This window comes from Coptis chinensis, chromosome 8, assembly GCF_015680905.1.
Source record: "Coptis chinensis isolate HL-2020 chromosome 8, ASM1568090v1, whole genome shotgun sequence".
In the NCBI taxonomy this organism is placed as follows: Eukaryota; Viridiplantae; Streptophyta; class Magnoliopsida; order Ranunculales; family Ranunculaceae; genus Coptis; species Coptis chinensis.
The window spans coordinates 32,582,158-32,610,146 of NC_141463.1; the positions used below are offsets into that span (position 1 = coordinate 32,582,158).

Here is a 27,989-nt window from a genome sequence, read left to right on the forward strand (position 1 = left end):
CACCTAACTGAGTCAGCTTGCAGGAGTGAATCCATATCCAGGCCAAGTTATCGTATTGCCAATGTGCTATGACCAAACTTATTGAATCTAAGCTTGCAAGCTAAGCATGCTAAACTTCATATAGGTTGTAGTAAGGCCCTGTTAGTTGTGCTTCTAAAAGTAATTTAAAAAGTACGTAAGCTGAACAAGACGGAGCAAAAGAAAAGTTTATATATATGCATGCTTGCCAAGTACTTCCACTGTCACCCCAGCTTAAAGCCATGACTTTCACTGTTACCAGATCAACTGGAGTAATAGTTCAGCCATCTGAGTCTACACCATCTGGCACTCTCAATCTCTCTGTGATTGATAGATTGCCAAACCTACGACTCAACGTTCAGACACTTCATGTCTTCAGGCATGGACATGAAACTGCCAGGGTCATACGGGAAGCCTTGTCCAAAGCATTGGTTCCATATTATCCTCTTGCAGGAAGATTGAAAGAATCACCTTATGGCGATCTTCAGATTTATTGTAGTGGAGAAGGAGTGTGGTTTGTCGATGCTTTCACAGATTGCAGCCTTGAATCTGTTAAGTACTTAGATAATGTTCCCATGATTCCAAATGATAATCTCCTGCCAACCCCACCACCTGAAACCTGTAGCTTAGATCCGCTCGTGCAAATTCAGGTACTTCTGTAATAGTGAAAACTTTCAAAATTTGCAGCTCTGTCATATTTTAAAACGGATTTGGCCAACATACACATAGACTTAATCAATAGGACACTATATTAATGAGAAACAAGCAAAAATCTTAGCATTGATTTTTTTTATTATTATTTGCAGGTGACTCATTTCACATGTGAAGGGTTCGTGATCGGTGTCACATTCTGCCACAGTGTTTGCGATGGCCTTGGGGCTGCGCAGTTTCTAAACACAGTTGGTGAGTTTGCTAGAGGTTTTACGCATCACAGAACTTTACCTGTGTGGCACAGAGAAACTATCCCTGCTCCTGCATGGCTGGCCCACGCCTTAAGAGAGCCAAAACTATCACTTCCACCTCCATCTCCACTCAGCCCAAGCGACCAACTAGAGCATGCCTCTTTTGACATTTCTATTGACCAAATCTACTGGCTCAAGAACGAGTTCTTAGAGTTGACTGGGAAATATTGCTCCACTTTCGACGTCGTAGCTGCCAGTCTGTGGCGCCATCGAACTCGAGCCATCCGCTTGGAAACAGACACTAGTGTCAAGTTAGTATTCTTCGCTAATACACGCCAGTTCTTGGACCCACCACTGCCAGAAGGCTTCTACGGAAACTGTTTCTTTCCAGTGACAGTCACAATTTCAAGTGGATGGCTTGTAGAAGCCTCAAATGCACAGGCTGTGAAACTTATTAGAGAAGCAAAGGCGAGACTTCCAACTACGTTCAGAAATTGGCTGAAGAATGATCAGTTGGATGACAGTGAGGATGCTTTTGCCTCCCCACTCGAATACACAACACTATTCATATCAGAATGGAGTCGTTTAGGGTTCAATCAGATCGACTACGGGTGGGGTCACCCGCTCCATGTTTTGCCAATACAAGCCTCCAGCATAATGCCAGTTAGCCTTGTAGGATCCCCACCTACACCAAAGAAGGGTACTCGCTTAATGACGTGGTGTGTCCACAGTGCACACCTACCATCCTTTCTAGATCAGATGATGAACCAATCATAATAGCTATTTTTATAAGTGACACGTCTAACCAATAGTAAAAAATGCCGCGATGTATCCCGATATATTTACTTTATTTATCAGCTTTTGAAAATCCTGATACATGATACTTAAGCGATGCATCACAATATATCGGCATCTTAGGGTCACTTAGTGTGGATATTTTCTAAATACCAGTTTTCAAAGATACCTATATTTTAATGGACCTCATTATGCACTACGCATATAAGAAAAGGCATACACATCAAAAAAATAAAGCATGAAAGTTGCAATCTTTAGTGTAGTTTAAAAAGGTAAAGTAACTCCTGATAGAATTTATGACAGAATATTCGTTGTTGATCTGCTATAAAAACAATCATCTTTTACATAATGAGGGAAGGCAGATACCCAAAACATAAATGCATTAGGGTATATTTGTCTTCTACATATCCTGGAGAACCACCTGAACACTAATGGCATGCAATGCTTGTTTCTTTCATATGCAAAAACCCAAATTACGAAAAAAAAGAGATTTTAGAAGCTGGAGAACCCAAAATAAATAATTATTTTGCTACCATACCAGATTCCACGACCTGCAATATATACCACACATCCCGTCCCTTTTTCTGCATTCCCCTTGTGGTCCTTACCACAGCTAAATTACAAGGAAGGGGCCTTGTTCATTCATCAACAGTGAAGCCATTAGGATATGGCGGGGAATAACAGTATGAATCGTGAGCGAGCATCTGCAACAAGAAAAAACGCATACCCAAAGTATAATTTAGTGTAAAGAAAACTCTAAGAATTTGATAAACAAAACAGTCCGAATTTACTAACCTGTTCCTGTGAGCGGAAGTACATGAATGGTGTATAGTGTAGGAAATTTGACACCCTAGAAGTATATATATCAGCGTATCTGCAATTAAAAAAATAAATGTCATAACAAAACAAATATGAAATACACAATTACATGCCATATCTAGGAGACGTGCCAGTTAGACATTACTAATAAACCTGTGTTTACTTTTTTCTAAAAAAAGTTGGCTTTGATAATATCTATTTATATTGACCTTCTGAAAGCATACATAAAACTGTGTTGATGAAATACCAAGAAATCTATTTATACAGCATTTGTAAATAGACTCCAATATATATATAGAGAGAGAGAGATAGAGAGAATGGCCATATCCTGCTACTCCGGAGAAAAATAGCAAGATCATAATCTATGAATCTTTGAGCTTTGTGACCTACAATCTTAGAGATGCCTCTCTTTCAATAACTATAATACAATCTACAGTATAGGGTGCCAAGAAATTGACTAGGGAACCTACACAAGGACACTGAATCCCAACTGGAATTCTAATACTTTTGAACAAATCCTGTGTCTAATGGCAGGTTTATTTTCTTAAAACAGACATACATGGTCTGCGTTCAAAAGAACCAGGATTCGTAATTTTTTTGGATCAGATGATCTTCTGCTTTCAAAATAGTTTGTGTGCTTTACCTCAAGGAACACAAAAGTTTAAGTAGTCCATATAAACAATAACAGAGGAATACAAAGTTTTTGTTATGACAATAACAATTGATAAGAAATCCTCTGAAATTTAGAAACAAGGAACATACTTCTCAATCTGTCTTGTCAAGTGACTCTTATCCCAAAGACCTGCACGGGATAGATAACCCCACCTGGAAGACACAAAAAAAGTCAGTACAGGTATTCTAAAACTCCTTCGGTGGATCATGCGACTGAATCATTTTAACTGGAGTAACCAATTGAAGGAAAAACAATGTCTCAATGTACAATCTAACCGCAGAAGGAACAGATGGAATTCCAATTAAATGATTTAGGGTCTTGATCAGAATTATCTAACTCTTAGACAAATCAAAGTGCTATTAGGTCTCTTTCAGCTTGAAATATGAGAATTCTCATATTCATATAAGTTTCCCTAATCTATGGATGACAGAGAAAACTATACAATTTAGCAATCTGCTAAGCTAACATGTCATGAAGTCAAGACACACCCAGTCATATCAGCTCTCAAAGCAATAAAGTTTCCCATCTTACCTTTTGTTGAAGTCCTCTCCATCTGCTTCTAACATGGGACCTATTTTCTGGTCCAGCCTTTGCATGACAATAAGAAGTTTTTGCATGCTTTCCGTTAGCTCTTGATCATCCATATTTGTTGCAGCAAGGCTCTAAAAAAACGGATCAACAAAATGAAACCCACAATAGATATAGGATCACAGAGTATGAGAACTGAATTCCAATAATAAATAAGAGTCACTGCAAATTTATCCCATGCCCATCTCATTTTTCTTAAAATATATCAACTTGTTCAAAATCTGATGAAACAAACGTCACACCTTGTAAAAGGAAGCACAAGATTCTCATTATACTTCTCAAACTTCCCCTGAACTACAAGCGACATAGAGAAAAACCGGTATCATACTACATTGCAGCTTAGTGCTGTCATTACAATTGTATTACATGTTCTCTCTAAATCTGTAAAGAACACAACACCCTAACTGCGCTCCTTCCAAAATATGGAATGGGGTAAGCACAGGCTATTATGTGGAATCTTAAAACTAGTAAGGAAGAAGAGTTAGCAACTATAGCTACTAGTAAGAAAATTAATAAAAATAAATAAATAAAGACTAGATCGAATTGGTGAGTGAAACAAGTATAGCAGTACTAATTATTAAGAATTCAATATCATCATGATATATATATATATATAAACTAGAATATGTATAGAAAATTACATCTACAACATGTTATGACCACGAATATAATACCTGAGCTGGCCGACCTTTAGTTCTTCGTTGTAGAGCTAGACGGAGTTGATTAAAAAGGTCACCTACAACTTCTTTTTGATTTATAAGCTCTATAAGTGCTGCTCGGTGACCTCGACCACGGATCAGAGCTATATACTGCAGTTGGAAATTTAAGGACAAAATACAAACCTCTGTCTCAACAACCAAGTACCAAAAAGAGAAACTAATACCAAGTATTAGAGATACCATGAACAGCAAAGCTAATTCTAATTCATTACCATTCCTAGCATTCATGATTTGGACTTGATTAAGTATCAAATTATTTCGATTCATTCTCCATTTACCTATGTCCTGTAGTTTAATTATAGTATTTCCAGCAAACGTTTATGGTCTGACATTACATCTACACTAAGAGTCAGGACGAAGCATCACATGCAAGTAATGATTGCCCAGTAAAAACATCAATGGTACTTTCTTTAATGACACCATTAAGGGTACAAAATGCTATTTTGGTATACTCAAAACTGGAATTGATAATGATTTTCTACATTAAGTGGCCGAAATTCCGTTATAACGTGGAAACTAATGAAAATTTGGACAAAGGTTACCTGAAGTTCCAGCAGATATTATGAAATTTCGTGACATTTTAAGCAACCAACTATGAATCAAGTATTGGATATAACGGGGAAAGGGTTGTATACAGAATGAACAGGTACACGCTGACCTCTTCTTCCAGTTCTCTACAAATCAGTGCTGTCCTCCAACGTAGATGAACTTTTGATTGGCTCACATCCGTGTAAATATGATCACCAACATATAAGATTTCATCTCCATGGATCTTCAAGGAACTCTCGATCATTTGAGCACTTCCACCCGAATACAAGCCCCCTTTAAAACAAATGAATGAGTGTTGAAACGATGTCTATTAGACAAACTAGCAGTATATACATTGTACTAGTGCATTGCATGACCATTAGATGAGCTACCTACAATAAGGCATATACTAGGAAGCACGGATACTGATACGCGACACGGATACGACATGACGCGGATATGCGGACATGGATACGTCATTGACACGTTTGAATAATATATATATAAATATTATATAATTGAGCATTTTTCAACAAATTCAAATTAAAATGGCAATTCTACTTCATAAAATGACCAATTCAAACACATTAAGCAGCAACTTACATGTATAACTTGGATTCACTTCATCTTTCTTCTCTTGCATCTCTTCTTAACTTGGATTTTATTTCACTTGTTTTTTTTTGTTGAAGTTCCAAAAAAATTTCTTGTATGTGTGAGATTCCTGTCCCCCGCGTGTCGGAAATTAAAAAATTAATTATAAAATCGGATACTCCAAATCGCGTATCTGACACGTATCGGACGCGTATTAGGGCGTATCCGTGTCGGACACGTATCAAACACAGATACTTCACCCTTAGGGATGTATTGGTGCTTCATAGGGCATATATACAAGCACTAGGGTGACTATGAATCACGGACACCGACACGCGACACAGATATGCGGACACGACATCATTCAAAAAAGTAGGACACGGATACGTCATGGACACGGCAAAGAAAAAATTATATATATATATATGGATACGTCATGAAATTTAACCCTCTCCACTAAGTTTAAATCAAAATATGAAAACTAGTCTTGAACATGTCTATCTCTAAAAGATTAAACAACAACATACATGTCCAAAAATGTAAGCTAATGCCAACGAAAGAAATAACAATTACAGAAGATTCATAACAAATATATATGAAAACTTAAAAAGGACTTGGCAATCATCAAAAGTGTGCGGTTGTGCATTGTGCCTCATTTCAAGAGTGAAATAAAACCCCTACCAAGTCATGTCTTCTTTTAAGTATTTTACTCATTTTTTAAAAATTTATAGTAAAATGTATAAGTGTCCCCTGTGTGTCCCCAGCGTGTCCATGGAGTGTCGGAAATTCTATAAATTAATTAATAAATCCGATACTCCAAATCGAGTATCCGACACGTGTCAAAGGCATATTGGGGAGTGTCGGTTATGTGTCCGACACGGATACGTTGCCCTTAGAGGAGTGTCCGTGTTTCAGTAGGGTGCTACATAAGATTCATCAGGGACATAACAATAATGGAATAAATAATAGACTTCGAAACATTCAAGCAATTTCTCAAAGAAAAAAACGTTTTCTCTCACAGTTGTAGCGTTTTCTAGTATCGATCTTGTATTTTTTTTTCCATCTGTTGTATTTGAGTGGGATATTTAATCTTACGAAGTTTGACATTTTAATTATATATTATATACACATCACATCTTACTGTTCAAAAAAAAAAAAAGAAAGAAAGTTTCTCAAAGAAAGGTTCCACATGAAACTTCCGAAGTTTGAAACGCCATAAACCAAGTATTAGTTTATTACAATATATATGCCAGAAAAACCCTAAGAATATGTATCTCATTCCTTGCTTTCTTATCATCAATGACTTCCCATTTCTATGTTTTTCGATATGTCTTACCACCCATTACTTATAAAGGTTGGTGTCAATCACACAATAGCACATGAGAGTCGAATGATGTAACGGTAAAAGACTCAAAGAGAAAGTGTTACTCGGATATTGAACTCCATGACTAACACTTCTCCAACTGTTGATGCCTTACAAGCAACCACTACCAGACACCGTTATCAACCAGTACCACCTTCTTTATGCACGGAAACTTAAATTTAAACCAAAAATATATTAGACAGTCTGCAATTAGTATATTTTACATATTGGGGATGTCACTAGTATGATGTATGGTTGAGAATAAAGTGAACCAAAAGGAAAAATAACCTGACCGGGCCTTGAAGCATGGTCGCATCAAACCCTCGCTTGTAACAACCTCATACATGGGATGGGACATCTGGAAGAATTCCGGCTTATTTGCTGACACTATGACCTGGCCAAGAAGAGCTAGATCACATAAATGTACTGACAAGTGCCTTACGATTTGCTAGAACACTTATAATCTTGCCAATATCTTACATTCCTACATTATTTCTTTCAATTTTACATCAGCTTTTACAAGGATCTTAGTCAACATCTTACAGATATTTACACATCAGACAATTTTACACATAGTTTATTTCTCTGAAAAATGCAATCTACCCCCATATTGGGGTACTAATATTGCCTATAGATGCTATGATTCCACATATTTTTCCTTCTTTATTTAACAGGGGGAAAAAAGTGTGATACAAATGCTCATGAAAGATTTGTAATTCAAGAATCTCAGTAACAGTGATTGGGTACTATGTTATCAAGGGCTGTCAGCTCATTCCAATCTTAGTTTCAAATGTAGCAGTCATCACTGAAAAGTTAAGTGCAAAGGAATTAAGCAAACAGCGTTTAAAATAAAAGGACGAGATTGTTAAATTTTTAAAAAAGTTCATAGCCAGATATGACAGACTTACTATGTCAAAGAGCTCACGCCATTCCATATCATTGGGAAGAAATTTATTGAAGGAATGCTGCATCATTTTATCTGTATAATGATAATCTGAATTGGTGATAAGCAGCAGCCTCTTACCAGCCTGATGAAAGACATCTACATGAAATAATGACGAGAACAATGATTTGACATATTAACTATAATGAGTTATAGCAAATACCTCCTTTTGATCCAAAAGTGCAAGTGGAAGCTTTGGATCAGGCTCTACAAAACGTTCCGGATTAGACATGATCTCACTCTGCACATATGCCACACATCAAATTAGACTTGTGAGTTGTGAGTTGTGACTTGTAAAAGTAGAGTTGAGTTCGGAATATGGTAAGCCTATGACTCATTGCTTATAGCACATTGCCACATTGCTATGCCATAACCATACACAGCAATTCAATTCAATGCAATAACCACATTCTTCATATTATAAAGTTAATAAAGGTTTGTACACTTTTGTCAATTAAAATGGTGTGCAAACAATATTAGTGATTTAATTTGTGAAGCAGAGCATAGTGCGCATGGTTCTCGCCATGCCAATTAAAAGGCGTTCCATGGTCATATGATGTGTGAGCATCTAAATGCTTCTTTTTTTTTTTATCAGCAAAACAATATTTTATATTAATAATAATGAAGATGTAGTGTGAGAGGTTCACACTACTAGAATTACATATAAATGCTACCCCTCAACCACAGACTCCCATCTAAAAATGAGGTCTTCCAATTTCGAACCTCTAACACTAGGTAAGAAAGACACCCATGCCCACATAGGAGTTTTACATTTGACGATAAGCTGTTGGACATCCCTAGACTCATCGTCGAAAGTTTGACGATTGTGTTCCAACCATATGGACCATGTAACTGTGTGAGCTATAACCTTTGCCAGTATCTGACCGGCATGAGCTATAACCTCTAAATGCTTCTACGGGATATGTATTAGTCGATGATGCTGCTAGTGAGCCCATCATGGGCCCGTTAACTTATTTTATTTCCAGTATTATCTATTTTTGGTTTAGTTAGTTTCCTTGTTTGAGTTGGTCTCTTGGCTAGCAAGAAACCTAAGTTATAAAAAGATAATAACGATTAGGGTTATTTAGGCTTTGGTGTTTTCAGTTGATGTTATTGAATTTTATAGAAGAAATAAAGAGAGCTTTTATTTAGGGTTTTGATTTACTAGTAAAAGTGTAGATTTTCGTTAATCTGTTGCTTCTACCAGTTTAAATCTACATGAATTTGTCCAGAAATCTGGAATGAGTATATAATTATCTAGGTATTATTGCACTCTGCACAGATGCCACATCAAATTACTGTGCAACTTGTATAGGTAAAGTAATGTCTGAAATGGAGTAAGTCTGTGACGCACTGCTTATAATTCATTCCTCTAAGCAACAAATATGCAAAACCGTCCACAGCTATTCAACAATGACTTTCCGATGATGATTTTGTCATTTTATAATGTTAGTACAGGTTATGGGTATAACTTTATGTACTAAAATGTTGTGCAAAAGATTGGGCAAAAGCCTTTAATTTCACTTCAGCTCAAACCAGACCTTCTCAACTAAAAAAGCTTTTCACTTGGAGTTTAATCTTTAAGTTCCAACTTCCTATTTACGTCTCAGAATAAAAGTAAAAATCAAAAACCCAAAAGTATCAATACAATGAACCTGCCTTCAGATATTTCACTCTCAAGTGTTCAATCAGATGTGCTAATAAAAGTGAACGGTGTGTAGTTTGAATCTCTAATTGGCTATAATTTCAAAAGGCTGAAAAAGAAAATTTCCCCCCGAAACATCAATGACATTTCAGAAATTTCGGCACATACAAGAATACCAGTGTTGAAATCTCTGGTATGTCTCGTAACAGAACTCTAATATAGAAATGGTTTTGAGAGATTTTTTTTCGAGTACAAAACATGTGGATGTCCTGGTTACCTTAAGCTGACCTTCTACATGAGCTCTGAAAAGAGCCTTCCCAACAGCCTGAAAACCCACGTCAAACATTAGTCATTTAAAGCTCAGACCAGTATGACAAGGTAAATCATGGGATATATTGCCTTGTAAAGCCCTTTATAATCAAGTCTACCAAGTTCTGCTGGTATAGCCCCTCCATCCAATCTGTCAACCATCTGAAAAAGAGAGACCAAATAATTGTACAAAAATACAGAAAATGCATGTGGAAGTACTTGAAGTATGGTTAGTAAAAGGGTATAAACGCTTTCAACTGACTTAGAACCAAACAATTGGGATTCTTGGACCCGGAATAATGCATATAATCATTTGAAACAATGTGATAGCTGTTTATAACAAGAATGAAAAATGATGATGTTCTATGTGACAATATCTTTAATGTTCATTTTCTTTGTCTTTTTTAGGATATAGAAGAAACCCTAGTTTGAAATTGTATACAACACGTATTTTTTTTTTTTTTTATCGGTAAAGTATAATTTTATTAATATAATTAAAGATAGATACATAAGGATGAGATATCCTCCATTACATACATATAGAAAAGAAAAGAAATGAAAAAACATAAAGTGACAAGTCTCTTAGCCCGATCATCTCATTATGGACTCCCATCGAAACGCAAACGCCTCAAAAGGTATGTCTCGTGTCTCAATATGCATCTTTGACCATAAACATAAAAGAGCTTTGATTGCAAGCACAACTTTCTCCATAGGCGTTGTTGCTCCCTCAAAGTGTCTCTGATTCCTCTCCAACCAAATACCCCACAGAATCGCAAAAGGCAACATGCTCCAAAGTCGTCTCCCCTTCTCAAAGTGGACTCTCAAGTCCCATGAGGCTAATAACATCGTCACCGAAACCGGACAAACCCAAGAAACCCCGACTCTAGAATAAAATGACACCAAACCTGCCATGAAAAATGACAAAGCAAAAGAATATGATTCACAGACTCCCCATCTCTTAAACACAACGGACAAAAGTTGACAAAAACTTCTTTGACATGTCTTTTTCTGAGACTGTCAATAGTCAAGATTTTACCAAGAAATGCACACCAAACAAAAAATGCAACTTTTGACGGAACTTTAGAACTCCAGATAATATGACTAGGAAATTTAGGAAGGGCATTAAGATCATGACAAGAGATTAGTGAACGAAACTTAAAGTAAAAAGATCTAGAAGAAAATCTCCCTTTCTTGTCAATAGACCAGAGCCTCTTATCTCTGTCCGGTCTCACGGAAGGAATAGAGTCTAACATCATCATGAGAGCAGCCACACTCACTATATCTCTGTAAGAGAGAGCAATATGAATACCCAGGTCCCAAACAATAAAACCATTGTGTTCCCTCATGAATGATCGAACTGGCAGGTCCCTTAAATCAGAAACGGCATATAATCTAGGAAAAACGTGTGACAGAGGCCTCTCGTCTAGTTATATATCCTCCCAAAAACAGATGCTATCACCTTTGCCTAAAACAAATCTAAAATGTTTGTAGAACGCCTCTCCCACTCTCTGAACGCCTTTCCAAATACCACAACCATATGATATGGCCACATGACTACTCTTCCACCCCAAACCATGTTCTCCAAACCTAGACACAATCACTTTCCTCCAAAGGCTATCTCTTTCCTCCCCGAACCTCCAAAGCCATTTACCTAGCAAAGCAAGATTAAACTCTCGTAAGCTTCTAATACCTAAACCACCTTCTTGTCTAGAACGACACACCTTCCACCTAACCAAATGAAACCTATGCCTCTCCTCACTGTCATCCCAAAGAAAATTTCTAATAATAGCCTCCAATTTAGCAACAACACTCTTAGGCATGTGGAAAAGGGACATAATATATAGGAAGACTGGAAAAAATGTTTTTAATCAAGATCACTCGATTGCCTTTAGACAAAAAACGTTCTTTCCACCTAGCTAGCCTACAACTAAATCTCTCAATAACTGAATCCCAAATAGAACTCAATCTATAACTAGCTCCCAAAGGAAGACCCAAGTATCTAGAGGGAAGAGTTCCGATGTTACAACCTACAGAGGACGCCAAAGGATCCAAATTATCCCCGTCACTCACACCAAAAATAGTACTCTTCGCCATATTCACCTTAAGACCCGATACAGCCTCAAAATAGCATAGGATACCCCTAAGATACCTCACTTGCTCTAAGTCCTGCCCAACAAAAACCACTGTATCACCCACGAACTGAAGATGAGAGATCAAAACTTGGTCCTTACCAACTCTAAAACCCTCTAAAAACCCTAACCTATTAGCCCTCTCGATCATTTTACCAAAAGCCTCCACGACCATGAGGAAAAGAAGCGGGGATAAAAGATCCCCCTGCCTTATACCTCGAGAACTCTTAAAAAACCCCGCAGGCAACCCGTTTATGAGAATAGAAAAAAAGGCCGAGGAGACACATCTTCTTATCCAACCCCTCCACTTAACGCATCATAATGTAATCTAGAAAATCCCAGTTCACATGATCATATGCTTTAGCCAAATTGATTTTACATAAGATGCCCGGGTTACCGCTCCTCTTCCTGTCATCAATGGCCTCGTTAGAAATTAACACCCCATCCAAAATTTGTCATCCAAAAACAAAATGCCCCTTGCTCTTGAGCGATCACTCTAGATAACACCTTTTTTAACCTAAGATAACACCTTTTTTAACCTAATAGAGAGAACCTTTGAAATGATTTTGTAAGCACTTCCAATAAGACCAATGGGACGCAAACTCACAAATATTTTGCTACTTCTAGTTGAGTCAGTTCAATCTAGTGGTTTCATTAGTTTCCTTCTTCATGGAATATAAACATGAGACATTGGTATAATGGGGTTAGTGCAAAAAGAAAATTGATACACTTTGGAATTATACTTAGGATATTTTAGCCATTGCCAATAATGACCCAAACTATATTTCTTTGAAAACGTTAACCCCACCAAGTGAAAGTTAATTCAATTTAGTTCAACCAAACTCTATTTCCATGAATTAAACTTGTTAAACTTAACGAATTTAAACTTGTTGTGTGTGTTGGTAGTTTGTTCAATTTTGTTTTGTTGTTCAGTTGACCATTTTGCTAATTGTACCGATTTGGTGAGAAGTGAGAATTGAGAAGAAAGAAGAAGAAAGACCGAAAGAGAGACGAAAGAAGAGATGGATGTCTTCTTTCTAATTGTTTATTCATTTATTTGAAAACACAGATTGAAACATTACCAAGTTAATACGTTTTGTCTGTATGTTGGTTAGGATGGTCCTACCCCCTTAAAGAGGTAGGACGCTAGCAATCCTCATAGACAAATACATACAACTTCGTAATTGCACCTATGATAAATCTCGACAAGCAGTAAAATGGAATCTAAGTGAAAAGTTCGACAAACATTCAATGAGGCAAGGAACACTTTTTCTTTAATTTTCATGAGGCAAGGAAAGTGGAGGAACGACTAAAAAACTTGGTGCTAGGAGGAAGACAACCGCCTTATCGAGTTTGGAAACAGGTGGAATGCAAACGTTGGCACAAGTAAGGGAAAAATAAAGGCACCGCAGGGTAACCTAAGAGGGGGTGGGGGGGAGTAAGTCAGGAGAACGAACAGCCTATTGCTGGGGAAGAAGAGTTCGATGAAGATGTCTTCGATGATCTCTAAGACACTGAGGACAAGATGTTGGATCTCTAACTGTCAGAGGAATACTACAGAAGGGAGGGGGCTGGCGAAGAGCCGAAGATGAGTAGGGAGAGATAGAACATGGGCCAAGGAGGAAGATGATATCTAAGGTGCAGTGGTAGAGGTAGTCTGGTCTACGGAGTGGGAAGTGGGTTGTGGTGTTGTTAGTTGCAGTTCTTAATTGGGTGATTGGGTGGGGCATTGTTCTTGAAAAATTAGCTACTGGCTATAATTGAAGTGTTGATGTAATCCTTTTTATTAGATTAATATATTATCTTTTTGTTTTCCAAAAAAAGGGAGAGGAAAAGAAGGCAGGTACCCAAAAAGAAACAAGTACACTGAAACACTCCAAAACAGGGTTTGTATCAAATCACTAATTCAGATTAGAGCGTCAGAGAACCTGCATAAAGGCCACTGCTTCAGACACGGAAAAAAGCGTATTAAGGAACTCCCATCGACTCTCTTTACGCAAATCCACCAGTTCCCTACCGTATATCTCACTGCAATACACACATTAGAAATGTAAGAGTGAATACTGAATTAAACATCTCACATTCAATTGTTTGAAGACTCTGAGATTAGTCATTGGTACAATATACCAAACAAGATGCAGTATCTGGTATACAAATACAATGTGAAGAATCAGACAAAGATCTTTAGATCTAGGATACCCACAAGACCAATAGAAGATTCCTAAACAAAATTTCTAACCATGTAAAAGATAAACTCTTTTAACTGCAGTTGCATTACAGGTTATCCAATATAACTATCTTATTGATGAACATTCTAAATGAAGAGACCTTCCACATGGGTCCCACCAGTCATTGAACCTATCCACCCTTCTTATGTACATTTGCATGACTGTATATGTCTTTCACACTTTGTCCTTAAGGTGTAATTAAATAACCTCGGACTTCACCTAACTATGTATGCATTAGTACTCCCAAGACACACCTTACAGATCGAGTGGTTAGCATTCTCGTGCCATGCATAGCCCTCTTCACATAACCAAATCGATCAGACTTAACCAAGTTGCCTCTTTCCTTGTCCATGATGAGGCCTCTAATAACCTACAAAGAGCAAAGGATTAAACTTCTCTCAAAGCACAATAAGAGTAGTTCTAGAAAACATGGGATTCGTGTTAAAAGTGTGATCATCTAAACGTGTGTATAAATAAAACTTTTTTTTTGCTCAGTAAAGTGAAATTTCATTAATAAAGGAGAAGTAGGCTGAGATGTCCTACATAACAAGAGAAAACGAAATAAAAAACATTTACAAGAAATGAATCAATATAGGAAAAAAAAACAAGAAAAACACCATTACCCCATGTCTAAGAACATAAGACGGTCCCACCTAGCTACAAAAGACTCAAAGAAACACCCTCTAAACTCTTTGAAGACTTTAGATAATATCTTACCAAGTTTGGGTCAAACTCAAGTCCATCTACTGGAAATCCCATGCTCTTTAAGTTGTCCATGCAATAATCATAGGCTCGCCCTTCCCAAGCCTGCAAATGCAAACTCACTTCTGAAATAGATTCATTTGACCATCGAACGAGTTACATGCATGGAAGAGAACAACCTTAAGTTCAAGCTTGCCAGCCAAAAGGAAAAATAGATGATTTTAATTGAAGCAGTCAACTACAACCTTGTCTATTTCTTTTCTATCTTTCTACAGATAAGTCGTAGCAAACCTAAATGACTATGGTGAAGCAATAGTAAATATTATCAATCAACAAAAATTGCATGGAATCTAAGTATCCAACTAATAAATTTTTCGCTAATGAACATAACGAAAACACAAACTCCAGCCAACACCTCATTCAACAATTCTACCAAGAGTCTAAACATTGTTTTTTGTTATATGTTATATGTTATATGTAAAACCAAAATAGTCCATTAATCAATTGCAGCACAGATTTTCTCCTTAAAACTATTTCCATAAGTAATCCTAAGGTACAAGGAGCAAAGTATTGTTTTTATAAGTTACTAACATAATTTGCCAGGCCTAAGTTGAAGATGACACATATTCTTAAATTAAACAATCAGTAATGTACATTATAAATAGTATTAAATTTGCGCATCCAATCCAAAACCAATTGACAATGAGTGGAGCAGTCCAGGTGTTTTTTTATTTTATTTTTTATTATTTTTTATTTTTTATTTTTTTCACTCAAGGCTTTAGATATCGATGTAGAATTATAAATCTTAACACACTCCGTCACGTGTGGCATATCTTGAGCCAAAATTGTGGACAAATAGTTAAAAGAGTGACAGGGTGTACATGGCCTTTTGGGCCAGAGAATAGCCTACTTTGATACCATATTATTAAGCTTTAGTAACATGCAACTTAAAACCAATTGATTATGAGCGGAGTGGCGAGAAGTCACTTGGGTAACATCAAGTAAACATGCCCTTTAACCAGATACACCAGTCAGCTTTGAAACTATCTTAAATTTGGGCATCCAACTCAAAACCAATTGGCAACGAGTGGAAGATGGTATCAGAGCAGGCTATTATGTTTGGCCCAAAGGACCTATTTACTCTATGTCACCCAAAAGTGTTGTCCACTTGTTAGGCTCAAGTAATGCCACATGTGAGGGGTGTGTTTAGATGCTTGTTATAGTCCCACATGAGATATTTGAAGCCTTGCAATATAGTATAAATGTTCATGTGCCTCCCTACTAGTCACCAATTGGTTCTAAGTTGGATACTCATAATGGTCAAGACATCCCACATGGAACTATACCAAACATCTCAACAAACAAAAAACAATAAGAAACCACTCTTACAAAGTAAATACGAAAAATGAAGTAAAATAAGCCAATTTATAAAAATAAAACTCGAGGACAGATTACAACTATTACATAAAAGAAAAGCGACGAGGATTACCATCACATTATAATGAATCAGGGTATAATCCATGTCATAACCGATAGCACTGATTGACCGAAGATTTAAAGTTCGACTACAAAATATGCCACGTGGTGAATATCTTGATGAGAAAGGATCCTACACAAACCGAGATTACCAGTTTATAAACATGGAAGAAATACTTAATCAAGAAAATTAAGCAATCACCATCAAGCTCGCCAATAAAATAAAATATAAATAGATATAAACTGACTATAAGTTCCTAGTATGGTGGGTTAAAGATACTAGATGTAACATAAGTTTCAAACATACGATAAAATTGCCAAACTTGACATGCATGACCATGCCCGAGAAAATCAACTCATAACAGAGGAACATTATGTCATGGGTCAAGTTTGGAAATCTGTGACCATATTTCGTTCAAATCTATTAATAAAGCTACTAATGTTTAGAGAGGTTCTTTATAACGTCATAAAAGCTAGGATTCATTACTATTGAGATCGATGTTATGGCAAGAGATGGTAGATCTACACTATCCCGGACTCTAAATGAAAACAATGTTTCTTTACTCTTTTTTTAATCTAATTGATCATTGTTTAACTAAAAGTAGGGGAAATAAAAATAAAAATTAAGCAGGGACAAGCACTCAAAGTGCGTTTTCTTGAATCCCCCCTCCCCCGCAATTTTCTTATAAAAACTCCCTTTCTTGTTGTTCAAAGACCCCCCGAGTTCCTTTATTTCAATAATGTTCATAAACTAGCATTTGGAAGAGGCTCCAGCAGCCACTTAGCTTATGTCTCCCTGACGTTTAATGGAGGCACCCAATTTCAATGCTTGTTACAAAAAATGTAAAGACTAAATCTCAAACACATAAGTTGTTGGACATGTAACAGTAGATGATCCAACCTTTTTTGTCCCAAACCCACCTCCTCTTGTAAAGTTCCTCAAATAAATCTCCCACTTAATAAATTGTGGTCAAAAGGTCTTTATAGCTCTATTTATGGAAGATAAGAACATCTCTTCTGAGCAATAACAGGACATATTTATATATTTGTTATATAAGAAATAAGAAAAAGACACAAAAGAAGATCCAGGTCATTTATTAAGTCTGTCCCCTCTTTGAGTGATCATTATCCTGATCAAAACTAAACAACTAACACTAACGATTCAACAGGATGTCATTTTCTTGACCAAGATCTGAGACAGTGAAAACAGACGCAACTCATATGGACTAACAAAGGTATGAAAGAAATGTGTTTGGATATACCGGTATTCCCAAGTCAGAAAGTAATGCCTCAGCTTCTTTTGCCTCAATCCTTGCTATCTCCTCAATTGGACCTTCCAAAGTCGCCTGTCCATCAATACCTACAGAGGAAGACAAAAACTAAAATCAAAAACTAATTTCATACAGAAACAAACAAATATCCATGTGTGCTGTTTGCGTGTGTTCATGATAAAGCATGTGTATGCTGTAAAATAATCTAAATTTGACCACACTTGTGCTGTGCAAAAGAAGCAGTTACTATACCAATATAAATAATTAAACCCTGTAGCAATGGGCCTGTGTGACAAGCATTTCCTTATTATCCAATCAATAATCTATGCTTAACCAATGTGCTTAACATAATGACATACTACTAGCGTTCAAATATGCAGAGTTACTTAATCAACAAATAACACATGAAAAGGGTCACTATGGAGCCATGTTATATTGAAATACTTATTTCCTGTTGCTAGTGAAGTGAGCACTATGGCGCCATGGGCATACTGAAATATCTAAAATCAGACGTCCATATTATACCAGAAAAATTACTAATGGTCCTTAAAACTGAAGCGACAGTCCTTCTCCCAGAGCGTCTTCTGGTTAACACAGAAAGTATGTACATACTACTTGATGTTTGCTAGGTACTAGCTATCACTAGTCGATAAACCAAGAAAAGCATCAAGGTAGAAAGTACTCATTAGTCCTAAGAAGTTGAAGAAGACATCGTTCAACATTTTAAAGTATTCCATACTCCACAAATAGTATCCAATGATAAAATGTTGTTAATATTGAAAAAACTATGAACTAAACGCTTTTGAATCACATACATTCATCAACAAGCATTCACATATATACATGTACCAAAAATCTTTACAATTCCAGTCCAAACCCAATGAGTTTATGGCTTTGTGCGTGTTTTCAGACTACTAATTCTTGAAATTATAATAATACATATAGCAAATAAGTTGATCAAACGTATTCTCAAATTTATTTTTTCAATTGCACAAATAAACCATGAACACTATTAAAAATAAAAAATAGTGCAATGAAAAGTAAAAAAGAGCAGTTACCAAAAGCATCCATATGTTCTTGCTTAACATTCAAATCTCCTTTAGTACTCTCTCCAAGGTAATCAACATCAGACTTGCTAGAAGAAGTAACAGAAAAAACTTCCCCACCACTAACCATTTTCTCATCAACTGTACAACAACAAATCCCAAGTGTCTTTCTTTTACTACAGAATCCCACATTATTAATAGCCTTAAAACCAGAATATTTAACATGGGCATTCGTTAAAACTGAATATTGAGTTGTTGGCGTTGAAGATTTAGTTAAAGATTCAGTAAAGGCCATTTCCTTGAGTGAGTGGTTTTAAGGTTTAAGCTAAAATCTTTGTTATTAGACTGTAGACTGTAGACTGTAGACTGTAGAGATAGGATTCAGTGGAAAAAGTTCTAGTATTATATCAAACATAATGGGCCTCGACTAAGCCCATTTGGGAAACCCACTAAGCTTTTCAACTGGGCCATACTGCCGTAGCCGCCAAGTTTTTTTTCTATGATGATGACGTGGAATAGTTAGTGAGTTTTGACTTTTGATACTTTGCTAGTCAAACGGATTTGTTAGAAAAAGGAAGGGTCCTAAATCTCAACTTATTCGTTATTTTCTGCAAAACGACAGACAAACAGTCAGTTCTGACTTCTGACTGCTACTGTTTTTCTTTGAGTTCTCTCTAAACATTCAGGTGTTCTGATGACAGGCACACAACATGTTTTACTGCACACGTACGGTGTTTATTCCTCCACGTGTTCATATATGTATATAGCACACAAGTATAAAATCTTCAGAACCAACAGCATTCCTGGATTCTGTAATAATCTCATTAGGTGAGTTTCTTGTCTTCTGTCCTTAAATATTTTGCTTTATTTGTGTTGTGATAGATGATGATTTGTAGCACACTTTAATAAGTACTGAAGTTGATTAACTGATTCTGGTTTGTTTGTTGTATTTTTTTCATAATGATTATAGATTTCTCTTTCACACTTGTAATCTTTGTAAGCAGCTTTTAGATAAAAGAGGAGTCAGAGCATGGCAGAAGAAAATGGCTTAAATGGTGATCAAAACAACCACCTGCAGGTGACTGCATCAACGAGTCAGGGAGTGGAGAAGATGAGTGCTGAAACTGTTCCATATTACAAGCTATTCTCCTTTGCAGACTCAAAAGATCTTGTGCTCATGGTCATTGGCACGATTGCATCCGTTGCAAACGGAGCGTCCATGCCCATTATGACTTTTCTAGTTGGAGATCTTATCAACGCATTTGGACAAAATGCAAACAACAAAAATACACTTCCTGTAGTTTCCAGGGTACGTACATATATATCAGTTTTGAACTCTGAGTTTAAGCTTACTTTTGATTTTTCTATATCATATGTCTTCATTTTTTAGATGGATCTCGAGTTTTATATTTATGAATTTGAAATTTCTTGTTTTCTCCTTTCCAATTCCTGTCTGTGAATATATTTTGTTAGATAATACCTGGTTAGGAATACCTTTTTTCTAAATTCTGTTGCTGTCTTTCCATCGTCTAAGCAACCAAATTTAACTAGTACATTAATCTTGGTTTTTGACTTCAGGTAGCTCTGAGGTTTGTTTATTTGGCTGTCGGAGCTGGTGTTGCTTCAGTCTTCCGTAAGTACATCAGGTTCCATATTTAACTTATTCTTTACACATAAAATTATTGGATGATTGAATGTTTAAGACATCAATATATGTCATTGCAGAGGTGGCATGTTGGATGGTCACTGGGGAGAGACAAGCTTCACGGATAAGGAGTTTATACTTGAAAACTATACTGAGGCAAGATGTTGCTTTCTTTGATAAAGAAACAAACACAGGTGAAGTCGTTGGTAGGATGTCAGGCGATATTGTGCGTATTCAAGATGCTATGGGTGAGAAGGTATTACAACCCTACCCACCATACATATGCTTGGAGCTATATTTTTAACTTGAAACATTAAGGTTGGTGGGAGTCATTTTTCCTTTACAAATTTTGCAGGTTGGGAAGTTCATACAGCTCTTTTCAACATTCATTGGAGGTTTTATAGTAGCTTTTGTTAGAGGGTGGCTCCTCACCCTTATCATGTTGTCCTCAATACCTGTTCTTGTAATCTCTGGTGCATTCGTGACGATTTTTGTTTCCAAGATGGCATCTCGTGGACAAGCTGCCTACTCCCAAGCAGCGATAACTGTCGAACAAACAATTGGCTCAATCAGAACTGTATGTAACAATTAATCGGAATTCCTAACTTTACCAAGAAAGGTCCTTTGCTTCATACTTGACCAAGCTGGATGATATCAGTTCTCAATAAAGAGCTACTTCTTTTATGAGTTTTTTTTTTGCCAAGAAAGTAAGTAATATAAGACTCTGTTTTACACAGGTTGCATCATTTTCTGGGGAGAAGCATGCTATTACTCAGTATGAAAAGTCGCTACAGAAAGCTTACAAATCTGGTGTACATGAGGGTCTAGCTTCTGGATTAGGTCTAGGTGCATCTATGTTAATTTTCTTCTGTAGTTATGCTTTGGCCGTATGGTTCGGTGGAAGGATGATAATTGAAAAAGACTATACTGGAGGAGATATCATAAACATCATTGATGCTGTTCTGATTGGGTCGTTGTAAGTAATCATTTTTTCCCCTGGTAGAGCCGTTAGTTCATGTGACATATATATTTTTTAATTTCTGCAGTTTGAAAACTTTTTCTTTGGATCTCACTGTAGTATAATACGCAAATATTAACACACGGTATTCATAAGAAAAATATGAACATGCATGGTAATAGTTCTTACAAATTTGATAATATGACCTTGTTGATCATTTTCTGTACCATTTGATGTGTTTAGCTCTCTGGGGCAGGCATCTCCGTGCTTGAGTGCATTTGCTGCTGGACAAGCTGCAGCATTTAAGATGTTCGAGACAATAAAAAGGAAACCGGAGATAGATTCTTATGACACAAAGGGACTCGTATTGGATGACATTCATGGAGATATCGAGTTGAAGGATATTTGCTTTAGTTATCCAGCTAGACCAGATGAGCAAATATTCAATGGATTCTCTCTATCCCTACCAAGTGGCACAACATCAGCTTTGGTCGGAGAGAGTGGAAGCGGAAAGTCAACTGTAATCAGTCTAATAGAGAGATTTTATGACCCACAAGCTGGCGAAGTTCTTCTCGATGGCATAAATCTGAAGGAGTTCCAGCTGAGATGGATTAGACAGAAAATTGGCCTTGTCAGCCAGGAACCCGTGCTATTTGCCTCGAGCATTAAAGATAATATTGCCTATGGGAAGGATGGTGCAACTTTGGAAGATATTAAAGCGGCGGCTGAGCTTGCTAATGCTGCCAAATTCATAGACAAACTGCCTCAGGTACATTTTCTTTTCCGTTTTCAACTTCTTTTGTACGAATTACTTACATAATCTACAGATGCCCTCTTCTACAATGTAAAATACCTCGCAAGACATTTCATAACCACGAAAGACCATTATTTCCCTTACTTCTTGTCATAGAAGTCATTGTTGAATTTCAGCATGGAATCTGTATTTCCCAAAAAGTTTCAGTTGCTTAATACTTATTGCCCATCCAGGGACTCGATACGCTAGTGGGTGAGCATGGAACTCATCTCTCTGGGGGGCAAAAGCAGAGAGTTGCCATTGCTAGAGCAATTCTGAAAGACCCACGGATTCTTCTTTTAGACGAAGCTACTAGTGCACTTGATGCGGAGTCTGAGCACATTGTTCAGGAGGCCCTGGACAGAGTCATGGTTAACAGAACTACTGTCGTTGTTGCCCACCGTTTAAGTACAATTAGAAATGCTGATATGATTGCTGTCGTTCATAGAGGAAAGATTGTTGAGAAAGGTAAGGATCTTAGACATGCTTGTAAAACTCGATGTCATTATTATGTGGTAGTGTTGATCTTATTATACCAACTCGGATTATTGATTACAGTTGACTTTATATATTTGTTCCTCAAATTATTGATTATCTATGTGCGTAAGAAATCTACCATCATAAAGCATCTAGTACAAGTTGATATGCTGACCTTCTTGTGAAATGATCAGGTTCACACTCAGAGCTCCTAAAGGATCCTGATGGAGCGTACTCCCAGCTTATACGCTTACAAGAAGTTAATAGACGCAGTGAAAATAAAGCAGAAAGTACAGAGTTTGGCAGAAGTTCAAGCCACCAACAGTCATTTAGACGATCAATAAGCCAAGGATCATCAGGGGTTGGTAACAGTAGCCGCAAGTCGTTCTCTATGTCCTTTGGTTTACCTACACCTCATATCCCAGAAGTTGTGTCAGCAAAACCAGAATCGACACCAGAACCTAAAAAACAGACAGAGGAAGTTCCTCTTCTTCGGCTTGCCTCTCTCAACAAGCCAGAGATTCCTATTCTACTACTTGGTGCCATATCTGCAGTGATCAACGGACTCATATTTCCAATATTTGGTGTACTCCTTGCTAGTGTGATTAAAACATTTTATAAGCCAGAAGATGAGCTTCGGAAGGATTCTAGGTTTTGGGCATTGATGTTTATCGTCCTTGGCATTGCATCATTTGTTGCATCACCAGCTGGAACATATTTCTTTTCGGTGGCTGGTTGTCGACTGATACAACGGATTCGATCTATGTGCTTCGAAAAGGTGGTTCACATGGAGATCAATTGGTTCGATGAGCCTGAGCACTCAAGTGGTGCAATTGGTGCAAAGCTCTCTTCAGATGCAGCTTCAGTGCGCAGTTTGGTTGGAGATGCACTTTCTCTGCTTGTTCAAAATGCAGCTTCAGCGATTGCTGGTTTGGCTATTGCTTTTGAAGCAAATTGGATATTAGCTCTCATCATTCTTGTCTTGCTACCCCTGATAGGACTTAATGGATATCTCCAGACGAAGTTCATGACAGGTTTCAGTGCAGATGCAAAGGTGTGTTTTAAACTTAGACATCAATATTATGAGGTAAAAGAAAGACAAAGACAACTGATGGAATTACAGCATAACTCTTTCTTACAGTTCGCAAGAATTTTGCAGTACTTCTATACTACTTTAATAGGTCAGACCGTCAGACTAAAAGAGGCATTTTTACTATGAGAAAGGCTGAAAGGGCCTTTTGGCTGACTCTTTAAATGCCAGGGATACCTGTCTAAAATACATCAAACGAGTATTTTCTGTGTGTAAATTTTAAGATGAAAATTAATACTAGATGGTAACACTTTAGAATTCAGTGTTGCTCTAAGCATACACACTTCACTGAGGAGCATGTATAATCTAAATTTGCAGATGATGTACGAGGAAGCAAGTCAAGTTGCTAGTGATGCAGTTGGTAGTATAAGGACAGTTGCTTCTTTCTGCGCTGAAGAAAAGGTGATGCAATTGTACAAAAAGAAGTGTGAAGGCCCAATGAAGACAGGAATAAGGCAAGGGTTGATCAGTGGTATTGGTTTTGGGATTTCCTTTTTCTTACTGTATAATGTATATGCAACCAGTTTCTATGTTGGGGCTCGTTTAGTTGAGGATGGCAAAACAACTTTTGCAGAGGTCTTCCGAGTACGTTCCTTTCCCTCTATTTTGAGTTACTGATAAAACTTGACACGAATGCAAATGCAGACACCAAAAAACATCTGGAAAGATGAAAGACGCATAGAATACCAAGCCGGCGACATATATATGCCAACGTTTAATATATACAGGTTGCTGATTTAGTCATCAATTGATCAACTATGTTTCTTGTTTCACAGGTTTTCTTTGCTCTTACAATGGCAGCTCTTGGCATATCTCAATCGAGCTCTTTTGCACCTGATTCCAGTAAAGCCAGGGCATCTACTGCTTCTATATATGGGATTCTTGACCGAAAGTCAAAGATAGATTCAAGTGACAACTCTGGAATAACACTTGAAAACTTAAATGGAGATATTGAGCTTCGACATGTTAGTTTTAAGTACTCAACAAGGCCTGACATTCAGATTCTCAGGGACCTTTCTTTGGCCATTCGTTCTGGCAAGGTACACACACGATAACCTATTGCAGAAGGGATGATTGAACACTCTCTAACACATTTCCAAACTCTTGTGCATGTTATCAATACACCCAACTAATTTTAATTGAATCTTATCTATCAGACTGTTGCTTTGGTTGGAGAGAGTGGGAGTGGAAAGTCGACAGTGATCTCATTGCTGCAGAGGTTTTACGACCCTGATTCAGGTTATATTGCACTAGATGGCGTAGAAATTCAAAAGTTGCAGTTAAGGTGGTTGAGGCAGCAGATGGGTCTAGTAAGCCAGGAACCTGTTTTATTCAATGAAACGATCCGCGCTAACATTGCGTATGGAAAGGAAGGAGATGCAACAGAAACAGAAATTTTAGCTGCAGCTGAACTAGCAAATGCCCACAAGTTCATTAGTGCACTACAACAGGTTGGAATTTATGAGATTACATTTTAATCACCACTCTCTAATAATATTGTGAGATAGTTGGTATATTATTGCGAAGTGATACCCGAGCCACTAAAATAATTGCATGAACATTTTGTTAATCATGTGCTGGCATCAGGTTAAACCTTGAGAATTAACTGTCAGATCTAATCGCTCATAGCATATGTTAGGAAGTAGGGACACGTTGAAACATAACAACTATTGTGCATCTATTTGTTGAAATAGGAACTGGAGGAATTAGTAACTCCAATGATGTTCATTTTTATTTTATTTTCGTTTGTGAATATGAAGGGGTATGATACGATGGTTGGAGAGAGAGGAGTCCAGTTATCTGGAGGGCAGAAGCAACGTGTGGCAATTGCACGTGCTATGGTGAAAGCGCCGAAGATATTATTACTCGACGAGGCAACGAGTGCACTTGATGCAGAATCTGAACGAGTGGTTCAAGATGCTTTGGACAAAGTCATGGTGAATCGAACGACTATCGTGGTAGCCCACAGGTTATCGACCATTAAGAATGCAGACTTGATAGCAGTTGTCAAAAATGGAGTTATTGTTGAGAAGGGAAAGCACGATCATTTGATTAACATCAGTGATGGAGTTTATGCCTCATTGGTTGCGCTTCACATGACTGCTTCTTCATAATGAGGTTACTTAAATTCTTTCTTATATCCTTATTTTAGCTTGAATACAGAATGCAATGTAATATCTGTGAATATAATAGGAAGTTTCTAGAACTTAAGGTAGTTAGTTTGTTATAATATGTCAGAATTCAGTTAGTCTGTTGTGACAGCTGACATTCTGTTGTAACTGATTGCAATTCAATTCTTATAAGTATAAATAGATTGTAATAGTTAGTTTTGAGTAATAATGAAATCATAATTCTCACATGGTATCAGAGCATTGTGTCTCACGACAAACAAAAATCCTAATCCTCAAAATCTCATTTTCTTCAAGTTTTCTTCAACAGCCATTAATGGTGTTCTCAAGTTCATGAAGCTAAGGTTCTTCTTTCTATTATGCAATCAATCACAAATCGAACCAAGTATTCTTGTTTCTATTCAATTAGTTGTTAATATGTTGTTTTTCAATTCAAGAAATCAAACTTTTGATTTCCAATTCAATTTCAATTCATTCTCAAATCAGTTTCAATTAATTCTCAATTCAATTCAATTCAAGATGTTTACTCAATCTTCCTCAAGTATTTCAAACCTAATGACAATCAAGTTAACAAAAAACAATTATTTTATGTGGAAATCGATGTTTATACCTATTCTCAAAACTTTCGAACTTTTAAGCTATGTTGATGGTTCTTTACCATGTCCAAATGAGTACACTACTGTGAATGAAAATGGTGTTATAACACACATTGATAATCCTACTTATACCGTATGGAATGAAAAAGATCAAAGTCTATTGATATGGCTCAATGCAACTATTTTGAAAGTTTGTTTCCTTATATTGTTGGTGCACCTACATCCTTTGATCTATGGTCTATATTAGAAAAGAGGTTTTCACTTGTTTCAAGGTCACATATTCTTCAGGTTAAGCTGAAACTCCAATCTTTGAAGAAGGGGAATTCAAGCATGGCAAAGTATTTACAGAAAATAAAAGAAGTGGCTGATAATTTGGTTCATGTTGGATGTAACATTGATGATGGAGAAATTCTAATTCAAATTTTGAGTGGATTACCTGTTGATTATAAACCTTTCTGTATGACTATAAGGACAATAAAAGAGGAGGTACCTCTTGATGAATTGCATGGTTTGTTGTTAAGTGAGGAGCTTAATGTTGAAGAGCATACTAGAAGCTTAACTTCAAATGAAAATGTCCCACAAGCATATGTTGCTGGTAGAGGACCTGGTAACTATTAGAACAATGGAAGAGGAAGAGGAACTGGAAAAAAATGGATATAATGGTGGTTACTCTAGGAATGGATATGTTGGAAATGGATATAATGGTGGTTACTTTTGAAATGGATATAATGGTGGTTACTTTTGAAATGGATATTAATGGTGGGTACAATACTGGGTAAAATGGTTACAGTGGTTCTAACACTAGAAATTCTAATGGTGGTAACAAGTTTTTCACTTTTGGTATTGCACCTGGAGGATATAATGGAACTCAAGTAGGTAATGGCTTTAGTGCTAGAAATAGGCCAGTGTGTCAAATCTGTGGCAAAGTTAGACACTATGCTATTGATTGTTTTGACATGATGAATTATGCATTTCAAGGCAAGATACCACCAAAGCAAATGAAAGCAATGGTTGCACACAAAAATGAGGCTTAAAGCTCAAGAAATTCTAACTGGTATGCTAATAGTGGAGCTTCCAATCACATGACTGCAGACTACACAAATTTAGAGTTTCCTCATTCCTACAATGGTCCTGATCAAGTCATAGTTGGAGACGGGCAAACATTGAACATTGCTAATACTGGTAATGTAAATCTTTACACACCTATTTCAAATTCAAAGTTTCTTCGTAAGGATGTCTTGCATGTGCCTGAAATATCCCAGAATCTTCTATCTGTGCATAAATTTACCTCTGATAATGACTGCTCCTTAACTTTTACATCCTCTCATTTCTTTGTAAATGACAACAAGTCATAGAGGATCCTTTTCCAAGGACCACATAGGAATGGCTTGTACCCTATTACTTTTGCATTCACATCATCTTCTGTTCCTGCATTCATTAAAGCCTACATTGGTGAAAGGACAGCACCATTCATCTGGCATCAACTTCTTGGTCATCGAGCATCTTCTATCTTCAATAAAGTAATTCAACAATATGGCATCCCTCTGCATCATGAT

The 27,989-nt window shown here is 36.9% G+C and overlaps 4 protein-coding genes across 8 annotated transcripts; 3 read left to right on the plus strand and 1 right to left on the minus strand.

The window, feature by feature from the left end:
• Positions 1–67: 67 nt before the first annotated feature.
• Positions 68–19,121, minus strand: LOC147481151 (HAD-superfamily hydrolase, subfamily IG, 5'-nucleotidase). 5 transcript variants are annotated; one of them, XR_015205304.1, is made up of 19 exons: positions 18,758–19,121; positions 17,691–17,788; positions 16,442–16,561; positions 14,968–15,057; positions 14,505–14,620; positions 13,951–14,050; positions 9,984–10,055; positions 9,862–9,909; positions 8,103–8,180; positions 7,905–8,024; positions 7,285–7,390; positions 5,173–5,336; positions 4,470–4,604; positions 3,739–3,869; positions 3,297–3,359; positions 2,511–2,589; positions 2,254–2,419; positions 961–1,605; positions 68–674 (listed from the first exon to the last, which is right to left on the minus strand). XR_015205304.1 is itself a non-coding variant. In XM_086578307.1 (17 exons), exons 1-17 carry the CDS (start codon positions 19,038–19,040, stop codon positions 2,354–2,356), a joined length of 1,869 nt encoding a protein of 622 aa, XP_086434433.1. In that variant the 5' UTR covers positions 19,041–19,121; the 3' UTR covers positions 2,009–2,353. The 5 variants fall into 5 exon arrangements, 2 of the variants coding, with proteins under 2 accessions (XP_086434433.1, XP_086434434.1); XR_015205305.1 differs by lacking the exon at positions 961–1,605; XR_015205306.1 differs by lacking the exons at positions 68–674; positions 961–1,605 and adding an exon at positions 2,009–2,166.
• On the plus strand, positions 216–1,843 carry LOC147481152 (HXXXD-type acyl-transferase family protein). Its single transcript, XM_086578309.1, has 2 exons — positions 216–668; positions 825–1,843. The coding sequence occupies exons 1-2, from the start codon at positions 216–218 to the stop codon at positions 1,695–1,697; spliced, it is 1,326 nt and encodes a 441-aa protein (XP_086434435.1). The 3' UTR covers positions 1,698–1,843.
• Positions 19,122–19,366: 245 nt separating the features above from the next.
• On the plus strand, positions 19,367–26,067 carry LOC147481153 (ABC transporter B family member 4-like). The gene is made up of 13 exons (XM_086578306.1): positions 19,367–19,573; positions 19,750–20,054; positions 20,324–20,378; positions 20,471–20,646; positions 20,746–20,967; positions 21,128–21,366; positions 21,592–22,117; positions 22,336–22,609; positions 22,813–23,672; positions 24,027–24,293; positions 24,485–24,748; positions 24,866–25,159; positions 25,469–26,067. The coding sequence occupies exons 2-13, from the start codon at positions 19,776–19,778 to the stop codon at positions 25,820–25,822; spliced, it is 3,810 nt and encodes a 1,269-aa protein (XP_086434432.1). The 5' UTR covers positions 19,367–19,573; positions 19,750–19,775; the 3' UTR covers positions 25,823–26,067.
• A 531-nt stretch (positions 26,068–26,598) lies between these two features.
• On the plus strand, positions 26,599–27,788 carry LOC147481154 (uncharacterized). Its single transcript, XM_086578852.1, has 2 exons — positions 26,599–27,040; positions 27,526–27,788. Exons 1-2 carry the CDS (start codon positions 26,599–26,601, stop codon positions 27,786–27,788), a joined length of 705 nt encoding a protein of 234 aa, XP_086434978.1.
• The last annotated feature ends 201 nt before the right edge of the window (positions 27,789–27,989 follow it).